General features: G+C 43.5%; 1 protein-coding gene and 1 long non-coding RNA gene across 2 annotated transcripts; one reads left to right on the plus strand and one right to left on the minus strand.

The window, feature by feature from the left end:
* Nucleotides 1-1,019: 1,019 nt before the first annotated feature.
* Nucleotides 1,020-10,390, plus strand: LOC119453564 (uncharacterized). Its single transcript, XR_005192337.2, has 3 exons — nt 1,020-1,125; nt 8,357-8,493; nt 10,159-10,390. It is a non-coding gene; the product is annotated as an uncharacterized LOC119453564 (long non-coding RNA).
* LOC125945878 (uncharacterized) lies at nt 4,927-6,582 on the minus strand. Its single transcript, XM_049668243.1, has 2 exons — nt 6,240-6,582; nt 4,927-5,915 (listed from the first exon to the last, which is right to left on the minus strand). Exons 1-2 carry the CDS (start codon nt 6,567-6,569, stop codon nt 5,118-5,120), a joined length of 1,128 nt encoding a protein of 375 aa, XP_049524200.1. The 5' UTR covers nt 6,570-6,582; the 3' UTR covers nt 4,927-5,117.
* Nucleotides 10,391-12,008: the final 1,618 nt, after the last annotated feature.

Genomic DNA, 12,008 nt, shown 5'->3' on the forward strand with positions numbered 1-12,008 from the left:
AAAGACGTATTTCAGAGAAAACGTTTTTTTTAACTAAGCTTTCACTTGCCTTTTAATTTATTCCCATCAAGCCGAATTTGTCAGAAAGTTGAAATGGAACATGCTTTAGATATCTGTATGCCGACAAATGGTTACGGCTCATACTTGTTTTCTTTAATTTGTGTATACAAGGCTATAAATAGCTCGCATGAAACCGCAGCAGATGTAGTCTCTCACCGTCTAACATGGTGGCTCGGATCAGGTCACTTTGAGCCATCTATAGGGTATGACTATAGACAAATAATGCAGAACCTTAACACTAGATCGAGGGCTGCAGAGCCTTTGTCCAGAGAAAATATTGAACCATATTTAACGGCGAATGTTGTCCAATCTGGCTATGATACGTCACACCCACATACTAGCATTAGAAAGCCACCGAAAGTAGGAGAGTTCGCATCCCACTTTAGAGCCGTCGACTGCACCAACATGCGGCTGGATAGGTTTCCCAAAGCATACTTCAAGCAAGCGAGCAGTGACATGATTTCTTCTGACAATGGTTTCATGCACCACAGTAAGTATTCCTACTGAATATCCACAGTGAAAACCTCCTCTCCAAAACCAATGCGATGGCAGGACACGCAGCATATTGATACACATAGGAGTTCATGAGCAGATTGATGCGGTTCTACACCTAAATTTACTGCGTACTTACAACTATAGATAGCAAGATGTGGCTGCACTGTATTAAGGTAAATGAAAAGAACTAAGCGGTATTATAACAAACAGGCGCCGAGTATACGTTGTCTATTTCAGGTATCTCAGACTGAGTACGTGTGCAACAATCTAAAAACTGCTGACGTTTAGCAAAAACATAAGAAATTGGGAGAATAGGGAGCCGAAATTCCCTTCAACGTATTACACTTGTTCACAATACCTGTCCTTCCCATATTTTGACCGTTTACGTTCACTTGAAGACTCAATTCTTCTCAATTTTTTTTTCGCTGAAACTTTCCTTACACTGTTTTCTGTAGGTGGAACGACCATTCCCGTTTGGAAAATATGTAAGGCCTGTATGCGTTCTCTTGGAACCTGTGGACATCACCAACACTGAAGCTTTGGTCGCTGGGTGGGGACGTCTCGCAGAAAGTACGTATACTGCAAACCCGGCGTGATATCTTAATCGTAAACACCTTTGAGGTGCCTTCCGCGCCTTCACGGCGCATAAGATACAGCAAGAATGCCTAGTGGTGTACAACCCTGGCCATTTTTGCTAACCCCCTACTAACTTGCGCCATAATTAAGTTCATGAGCGAGAAGAATAATAGTATCTAAGGGGCTCAATGTTTCGTTGAACGTAATCACAGCAAGTGACAGAATATAGAAGCACACAAAGCATAGTGGAAATATATCTTTGATGTGGCCTAATATGTTGTTACTTGGAATGGTTGCCCACTTAATACAGTTCCGTATTTTCGTATATTTTTTATTGCTGTTCATAACATTGTAGAAAAACCAATAATTCCGTGATAACATTTCTATAACAGGCAAACTCCAAATATCGGGCATCTTCAGATCAGACGTCGTTGTCACCATAGTCCAAAATCTGCGTTTTTAAATGAGCGTTTCAGGTACCCGATCTAGCGAAGCAAAACACTGTCTCTCTATTCAAAGCAACAGTGCCGAACACACCATCGAAGACAGCACATAAACACAGCGCTGCATTTTCCTTCCTCGTCTTACTGCCTTGTGCGCCAAAATTTTTTTATCGCCAATGCCATACATGCATACCCAACCAGTCTTCACCTGTCAATCGAAGCCAATACGGAAGGTTCCACGAAGGTTCGCAGTTGTCGCGGAGAGCAGCCATGTCTGTTTCAGGGCATGATTGGGCCGTGAAACCGACATAAAAAGAAAGAACAGAAATAAATAACAAAACAAAGGGAAAAAGAATAGAAAAAAGAAAAAAATGCTATGCAGATCTAACTCGCATGTTGGAATATGAGCAGTGAAGCTTTCGTGAAGCGGGTAATTCTAGCCGATGCAACTGATTATATTTGGCGCCACGTTTGGCATCATAGCGATTACCTGCCTGCCAGTGAAGACGGCAAGACGTGAAGACCCCCATCACGTGACCCACGCGAGGGCGCAATATGGATGGATGGGATAACTTTATTTTTATTCTTTATTTATTCTTTATTCAAGAATTACCCCGCATTGCGCGAAGGCGTTATAGCAGGGGGGTTACAGGAGGGAAAAAAACAAATCTTCATTCGTACAGCACACTTGCTCTTCACACAGCTGATTCCACTCCACATTAGTTTTAACAAAGAAGGAATCCGCAAGCAAGTTCGTCCTGGCACGGTACTCGCGGATTTTAAGAGAGTGGTCATTACGCCTAGAAATATAATGTGGTTGCTTCAAGTAGCTTTCACTGCTAATTCCTGTCTTGTTATTAAATAAGAGATGTAAAAACTTTAGTCTCAACTTTTTCCGCCGAGAGGAAAGCGGTTCCCAATTCAATTCCTGTTTCATTTGAGTACAACTTTCTCTCCGCCCATATCGCCCCAGGACGAACCTAGCAGCTCGGTTTTGAATTCTTTCCAGTTTATCAATCAAGTTTTTTTTTTTTTTTTGCGCGGGGTCCCAGACAGCGCAGGCGTATTCTAAAATCGGTCTCACACATGTTAAGTAAGCAGTTTTCTTTAGGTTCGTCTGTGAACATTTCAAGTTCCTCTGAATAAAATTGAGTGCCCAACCAGCTTTTACAATGACGTCATCCACATGAGCAGACCATGAGCAGTCAGATGATTACGCCACAACTAGATACTTGTATGAAGGTTCGGTTTTTATCAGGGTATTATTTATCTGGTAAAGACTTACAATCCGTTTCTTCTTTCTTGTAAAACATACATGAACACACTTTTTTAAATTCAAGTTCATCTTGCACGTGGAACACCAAGTATTAATACATTCTAAGTCTAACTGTAACAAGGCAGCATCTTGTTCACTCTTAATTTTCCTGTAAACAACACAATCATCGGCAAACAACCGTATACATGAAGAGATACCAATAGAAATATCATTGATATAAAGTAAAAACAAAAGTGGCCCTAAGACTGAGCCCTGTGGGACTCCTGACGTCACATCCGCGTATGCCGAGCTTTTGCCGTTCAAAACAACACATTGTCGACGCTGAGAAAGATAATTTTCAATCCATGCGAGCACACTTGAGTTAATATTTAACATTTTAAGTTTAGTAAGAAGAAGTGGATGTGACACTGTGTCGAATGCCTTGCGAAAGTCTAAAAAGACACAATCTATTTGTCCTCCCTCGTCAACATCGAATGCCAATTCATGGTAAAACTCAACTAATTGAGTTGTGCAAGATAGACCTTTACGAAACCCGTGTTGTTCTTTGATTAGTATATTATTATTTGTTATGTGACGCAGTATCTCGGTATATAAAATATGCTCAATGATTTTGCACGAGATGGATGTAAGTGAGATAGGCCTGTAATTCGCGACATCTCTTTTCGAACCCCCTTTATGAATAGGTACAACTTGAGCAGTTTTCCAATCATTAGGTAACATACCTGTGGATAGCGTTTTCACATAGATTACATAAAGGTACATCGAGATAGGTGTAGCACACCGCTTTAGTATACGTGGAGATATACCATCCGGACCGTTTGCTTTGATTTCATCTATGAACTTTAGGAGTGCCTCAATGCCTCTAACGCTTAATTCAACTTGTTCCATTAAAGGAATTGTGCTTGCATGTGGAGTAGGGCTATAGTTGTATTTAAGTAGGAAGACAGATTGAAAATATGTATTCAAACACGTTGCCTTTTCCGTATCGTCTGTAATTATTTGTTGATTACAAACGATTTCATTTATTCCTACAAAATCTGATCCGCATCCTTTTAAAAACCTCCAAAAATGTTTAGGATTAGATTTCATTCTGTCGTTGAGTGTCTTAAAGTACTCTTCCTTCGTATTTTTTATAGCAAACTTATACTCCTGTGTTACTTCAGATAACTTATTTATGTGATACATACTTTTAGTTTTTTTGTATCTGTTAAATGCTCTCTTTCTTTTTTTTTATTATTCTGAGTATACACGAATTCACCCAGGGTTTCTTACGTTTTTTGAGTCTGGTGGAATCTATGCTTGGAACATACTTGTCCGTAAGCTCAAGCAGTTTATCTTTAAATACCCGCCATAAATCATGCAATCCTCAGCAAGACATTCAAAAACCGGCAAGCGATCGAGGAGCTCTTGAGAGATACTACAATAATCACCTTTTTCAAAGAAAAAAATTCTCCTTGATGTGGGTGACGTTGATCGGTTAATACCCGTTTTAATATTTGCAATAACAGCGTGGTGATCGCTTATTCCTGGTATTATATGAACCGAGCTAATAAGCGTAGGTGAGCTGCAGAACAAAAGGTCCAGAATGTTACTATTCCAAGTTGGAGCATTGACATACTGTAATAGTCCGAAGGTATTTACAATGTTTTTCATTTCTAAGTTAATTAAGCTGTCAACCTTGCATACACAATCACCTTCTGACCATTCCAAGTCAGGTAAGTTAAAATCACCCGCAAGCAAAATAGGCTGCCGGGATGCCTCCGAAACAATATCATACAAAGATTGTAAGGGTTTTAAATTTGAACCCGGTGGTCTGTAGAATGATCCAACAGCGTACGAGGGGTTATCAGGTAGGGTGACTGAGCACCAAATTGATTCAACATCGTTGGTATCAAGATCTAGCATAAACGACTTAAGAGAAGAGTGAATTAACAAAAACACCCCTCCACCGAGGCGGGGCCTGTCCTTCCGATAAGCAATGAATTCTTTAGGGAATACTTCACTATCCGCGATAGACGAGTTCAGCCACGATTCTGTGCCAAAAACGATGTCAGCCTTAACGGACTCTATCAGACCAGCGAATTCATCGACTTTGTTTATTATACTCCTACAGTTTACTACAACAGCAACGAGGTCACGGCATACTTGTTTCGTTTCCTTTCTACTGCATCATTGTTTCCTGAATGGAACAACTTCGTTTTTTTTCTCTGTCCCACGTGAAGGTTTTTCCGTTAATAATGAGTTTGTCGAAGTTTCGCTTTACCTTGTTATTGCTGTCCGCTTTTTTTAACTTTTGCGTATTCCCACAGATGCTTGCGTATTTGTCGGGTCTCGGATGAATAATCCTGATCCACACTGTAGGGTGATCCCTTGAACTTATGAGCATTTGACAGGACGTCCTGTTTTTCCTTATATGAAGAAAAATTCACTAAGACTGGCCTTTTGAACCTAACGCTGTAATGACCCACACGGTGGGCCCTTTGTATCGAGTTCAGTTCGATCCCCAGGTTAGCTTTGCAAATACTTTTAACCAAGTTTTCTGACTGAATCCACGTTTCAGAATGGTTTCCGTCATCTATTCCATAGAAGATAAGATTAAGCCTGCGACTTCTGTTTTCAAGATCGACGTTTTTGTTTCGCACGGCAGATACTTGTTGTTCAAGCGATCTTGTTGCACTTGCTTGATCCGACAGTAATTTATTTACCGTTTCAACCCGTTCCTCTGTTACGCCAAGCCTACTGTTTACTTCCGCCAGCATAGCCTCGTGCTTCGCTAACCTGGTATCGATGGTATCTAGTTTGCTCATGATTGCTGCCTGACCAGTCTGTAAACTTTTCAGTACCTCCATTGCTGCTTCGGTGAGAGGTCCAGGATTAAGCTCGACGTCGCCCGATAGCAACAAAAGAAGAATCAAGTACAACACTCGATTAACAAAGAGGCGGAAATTTCGACAAGACAATCGCGCGCACATTCGTCTGCGAGGGTGCGCAGTAGCACTTATCATGGGAGGAGCCGGCAACGCACATAGCGGACCATGCACTTGCATTGGATAGTAAGTACTAACCTGCATAACCAACAGTGGTGTTAGCTGCATGTCAGCCAGCGTGCCGGCTCCAAATCCCACGAAGCCAAAGTGCTGTGCGTTTAAGTAGGTTTGGTTGATGTCACGTGGTCCTTGATGCTCAGCAGAGACTGGTAGTTCGTCGTTGACGAGCGCCTCATCCAAACGGTGATGTAAGCCGGTGATAACTGGCAATCCGCTGTTCAACTTTGTTGTCGCCATGGCCCATCCGATTTCTCTTGATGAAGACGGTTTCGGCGATAGTGGGAGCAGTGCCCGCTCGTCATCCACGCCAAGCAAGATCGCTGATCCGATTGCAATAAGGACCTGCATAACCAACAGTGGTGTTAGCTGCATGTCAGCCAGCGTGCCGGCTCCAAATCCCACGAAGCCAAAGTGCTGCGCGTTTAAGTAGGTTTGGTTGATGTCACGTGGTCCTTGATGCTCAGCAGAGACTGGTAGTTCGTCGTTGACGAGCGCCTCATCCAAACGGTGATGTAAGCCGGTGATAACTGGCAATCCGCTGTTGAACTTGGTTGTCGCCGTGGCCCATCCAATTTCTCTTGATGAAGACGGTTTCGGCGATAGTGGGAGCAGTGCCCGCTCGTCATCCACGCCAAGCAGGATCGCTGATGCGATTGCAATAAGGACCTGCATAACCAACAGTGGTGTTAGCTGCATGTCAGCCAGCGTGCCGGCTCCAAATCCCCTGGTCCCCTGGGTAAGGTCCTGCGGGCTACGGGGCGCAAGGCCCCATAGAGCGGGCTACTCCCACGTTGGGACCGGGAGTTTTAGCTCCCTGGCCGCATCGTGGGCTCGCTGGACGGCCCAGAGCTGATCCGCCAGGTCCATGCTGCGTAGTGCTTCTTGTAGCCTGGCGGAGTCTTGGTTCTTCTTTGTGTGGGTCCGACCACACGGCCAGAGCAAGTGATGTACGTTTAATGTACTAAGGCAATTTTCGCAATATGATGTTGCGCACAGCTCAGGCATGTAGTGATGTAGTCTGTTCTGCGTGGGGTACGTGTTGGTTTGAAGCTTTCTGGAGGCGATGGCTTGAGGCCTGGTGAGCTATATACTGTTTCCGGGATTGGTCGCCTTTGCTATGACACTGTATCCAGGGTCGGCGCACAGACCAGAGCGGGCCGGCCGTAGAGACAGTGCAACAGTACAACTGCACATTACTTCTCGAAACGCCAGCCAACCAAATGCGTCAAACCCAATACCCTAAAAAAAGAAATCATACAAACGTTTGCGTTATAAAGGAATTCTACTTATCATGACCTATATTTGTTGCAATAACAACATTTAGCCATCATTTCTTTTATCACACAGTAGTTATGCAGAAAACGGTGCCAGCAGCCAGGACACCTGTAAGGCTAACAAAGATGGTAATTCTGTCCTGCGTGCGAGCAATTCTACAAGAAACCTGCACCCAGCATGGTCACGATAGTCCGGGAGGGTTCACAAAGATATCTCCTCTTAAATTGACCTTGGAAAATGGCGGCGCAATCAACTGTGTAGCAAAGAACATTTTCTTCATTCTCCCCTTCTCTTCTCCTTTATACCGCATATGGCTCGCTCTTAAATTGCGTAACTGCTTTTTCTCAACCTTTCGCGTCAAGTTTTACCCTGTCCACTTTTCTGACTACGCTCTTTAGGTTGTGGCTGCGAGACGACAAAAGTTTGCCTGCGAGGTAACCAAACAAATTATATCGCATTTAGAAGCCCCCAACACCACTACGTACATACAACGCACTCCTTAGAGTGGTCGCTCCACTCATCAGCGCCATCCGACATCATACATGGGGATTAGATAGACGGGGAAATGAGAGAAAGAAGCAGGGGCCACTGGACACGGTCACACACGAAAGTTGAATTTGTCCACGAAAAAATGAAAAAGAAGGCAATTCTTGCAGTGTTGACCATCGTAAGCGAAGCCTCCGTAAGGCGTCGGATTTGTACGGAACAGAGCTATATAGGATGAGAGAAGTAAGGGAGCGTTACGCGCTCAAAGCACATCGTGTACTGTTTCTCGCTATTTCCGTGCTTGAGCGTTGTTCGCTATAAAAAATGATGTTCATTCACCATCTCGTATTTATGCTTTATTGCTGAATAGCGTGACGTTTATACTTGGTCCCTTTACGTCCCGCATTTCTGCAAAATGTCCAAGGTCAAGGCTAAGTCGCTCCCTTTTTCTAAGTATCCTTCTCAGTTGCTGTTGCACATGTACCATCAGGTGTTTTTGTCTTACCTTTCTACGTGCCCTTTCTAAGTTACAAACAAGTTGACTAAAAGTTGTTAGAAAGCACAAAAGCGGAACCATCTATTCAACTACGAGGGCCAAACAATGTAATACACAAATTGATTTGTTATCGTTGTGTGCCAAAAGCGACCCAAGTGAAGTTTAGCAAATTAAGAGGATGATCTTTGCCGCTTCCCTGCAGGTGGGGAGAGAACGAAATACCTCCATTACACGTCACTGAGACTTCTGCCGCACGACGTATGCAAGAGTGTGTACTTCTCCAACTACAACCATGATGTGAACTACTGCGCGTACAAGAAAGACACGGATACCTGCCAGGTTTGCCACTATTCCTCTCCAAACTAATGTACCCTTTTTTCTCACAGACTCATGGTCAAGTATTTCGACACCATTGGCAGTCAGTTTAATCACTTGAAAACGGTGCCGTACGGCGCACAGACAAAAGTTCATTAAAGGGAGGTCACAAAACATTGCTTAAAACACGTCATAAATGGAAAAGCATGGCACAATCCATGATATGGTGATACTGTGCTGCGCTTTGCATTATTAAAAGAGCCTAAATGCAGATCAATCATCGTGTACTGCATCATCAATCTATTTATTTGTTAGATCCTATGAATGTATTGTGGATAAAATTTGCGATATCACGTTTTTTTTATTTGCCCTGGTTCTTGAAGGTTGAAGTCTGCAGCTTTTTGCGTGTCATTTGTGCTTCCTGGACGTTCACCCAACTGTCGTTTTACTAGCCACCGCAAGTTATTATTTAGTATTTGCATTCATAAGTGTTATCTCGTCTAAACCTTCGTGTGCATTATGTGCCTAATCACGCAACACAAAAACTAATAAAATAAAAAAGACAGGAAAAGATACGAAGGCGTAAACAAAAATATTAGAGGAAACAGATGTCATGGGCCGCCTACGCTCTAAATGGATCTGCATAACCACGTAAGAGCAACCGACACAAAGGTGCGTAGAAGCTGCGCATTACCTGCACTAGTTCTTCAACGCCCACCTCAAGTCTCGTTTTATGATGAATACCACGTACGTCAGTGGCATCGTTCACAAGAAACAACTGAACATGAAGATATTTTATTCATAGTTTCATGAAATTTGTTCAGAGTTTTGCGAGTGCCATTATATGGCGGCGGTCAATCGTTACGTGCTGTAGCTTCAATCTGTCTACGTTATTTCACGAATTCAATTCTAGGATGGTAATCTGCACAATTTCCGAGCACAGCTTTTCAACGCTCACTATAGCAATAACATGTTCCTATCTAACTGGCTATTCATGTAATCTAAGATTGACATTTGTTTTGTCAACGAAACATTCGAACATGAACAGGTTCGCATTTAACAGCAGGGAACATTTGCAATATTTGAAATCAATTGTTAAGAACTATTAGCGTGCTAAAATAATACCTTGTATGCTACTCTGTACTACGTCACCTATCTCGCTTCACTTCCTCTATGTTTGATTCATTCACTTCAATCTCAGATTCCCAACATCTCCAGCACCTTTAAAAATTCGTCTTTCTCTCAATATCTCGTGGCCCATTTGGTAACTGTACTCGTTTTAGTTTGAAATAAAGACTTAATTGTCACCGATTCGCGCGAGGTTCTCGCGCCATCATTGATCTCTATACGTAAGATTGAGACCTCTTCGGGAGTGGCATCGGTTATCCCTGCCTTAAACAATGAACACGCTCGCAGTATAGTAGCCTTTACTAGAGCGTTAAGGTCCCTGTATTTCTACACTTTACATCTCACCTAGCACCAAATTGGCAAAGGGTGCACTAACGTGATCAATGAAAGTATTCATGGCCTGCCATATAATATTCTTCCTGCAATCGTTTCTGCCAGTCCGAATGGCATTTGTTACCAGTCCGCTAACTGCACTTGATTGGTCGCTTACAGTACATCCAAACTTAAAAAGTAAACTAAATTAGGGGGATTCTTATCTGCATGTCTTCGAAACCCACGCAGGGTGACTCCGGTGGACCACTTAAAATCAAAACCACTACTGGTATATACGTGCAAGTTGGAATAATCTCTCATGGGATTGGCTGTGCTCAAGAAGGCGTGCCTGGCGTGTACACACGGGTGGATGCATTTGCTTCATGGCTGACCGAGGCTGTGGCGTCCGACGAAGGCTACGAGGAATTTCCCAACGCATCTCTGCGGCAGCCCGTGCAATACCAAGCACACGAACAGCCTCGACTCTCTCGTTCTGAGTAAATTTATCTCAGAATACAGTGTATATTATTGAGGGAGAAAGAGATAGAACAATCGCATACCGTTCTGTCAGAAATTATGGCTGAGTGTTCTTTAAATGTCCAAATTTAAGTATTTTTCTTAAAAAGAAACTCGCCGCGAGCTTTAAAACATGTTTCACCTTTAGCATGAATACTTAGGCCACATCCGGGCAATCTTCATAACTACGAAAGAATAATACAATACGGTTATTAAATTCTTAAAGATGCTGTGTTATATCATGAAAAGAAATAAAATGCTCGTTACACGTAGATTTGCTCGGTATTGCTGAATTGGCTGCTTATGGGGAAAAAAGAACACACATTATTGCCAGTGACACAAAGCCACAGGCCGAACGTCACCTCAAACCTTGTAGTGCCCCTCTTAGGACGTCACGGGTTGCACTATTCTCCAAAGTAAACTGGCTTAGGGCATTCTTTCTTGGTTAGGAGAGAATTTCGTTTAGATTCAGCGCTGTACGTGTTCTAGATTTCTGACATCTTGTCAACACTAGTAACATTCACAAGTAAGTTGTATCGGTATGAAGACACTAGGACTAAAAGGGGTATGAACAGTCGCTTCACAGGATAAAGCGAGTATAGAAGGTAAACACTCCTTCTTGCCCTCATTTTCCGTGCAATTACGAGCATATGCACTCTCAAAGGCTCTCAAAAAATAAAAAAGCAGGTATCCCGCTGCATCCCTCTGCCTCTGCAGCAATCCCTGTGACTTGCTGTGGTGGCGTAGTGGCTTCGGCGTTAGGCTGCTAAGCCCCACGCCGAACAAAATTCTGACGGGATAAAATTCCGGCCGCATTTGGATGATTCACAAACCGCCTGCAGGCCTTTGGCACAAGGAATGGCGACACCCTACACATACCGCGTCCTTACATCATTGCATCCCACAGCGTTACACAGGGTGCGTATCATCTGAAGTTCTGAACACATGGACAAGCCTCTCTCCATGGAAATGACTGCGCTAATGCGGTAGCGCAAGAGCTCGCTAACTGGGCGCCATTGGAAGAGCTGCCCAACCCATACGACGCACCGAAAAAAACCCCAATAAAGTACAGTCTACACTGAAACTCTACAACATTACAGAGATAGCAGGAGGCATTTCCCCCCCACCACGCCACTCCTTCAACCAAGAAGATACCGTCACGTGGCGACAGCTACAGAGTAATTCATTCCCCTGTTTCTTTTACCTTCACCTCTTTCACCCCACACAATATCCCTCATACTGTCCTTTCTGTGAAGCAAAGCGCACGATATATCACTGTACCTGGCAAATGCCCACACCCACCGGGTTACTCTCTTATTCCTTCACCTTTTACCTTCCTCCTGGGAGACTGCGCTGACCACCTTAGACGCGCAAGAGCAGTGACGGCTGGTCCAGTGGTCACGCGAAGTGGCACGAGTCAATGGGGCCTTGAACTAAGGGCTACACCCTACGAAAAAGTCACCCCACCTCATTAAGAATAAATGTTTTTACTCTATCTCTGGATGGGGGCGAAATGCGAAAACGCCCATTTACCGTGCATTAGGTGTACGTTAAAGAGCCCCGGGTGGTCAAAATTACTACGT

The sequence above is a fragment of the Dermacentor silvarum genome, chromosome 5, assembly GCF_013339745.2.
Source record: "Dermacentor silvarum isolate Dsil-2018 chromosome 5, BIME_Dsil_1.4, whole genome shotgun sequence".
Taxonomy (NCBI): domain Eukaryota; kingdom Metazoa; phylum Arthropoda; class Arachnida; order Ixodida; family Ixodidae; genus Dermacentor; species Dermacentor silvarum.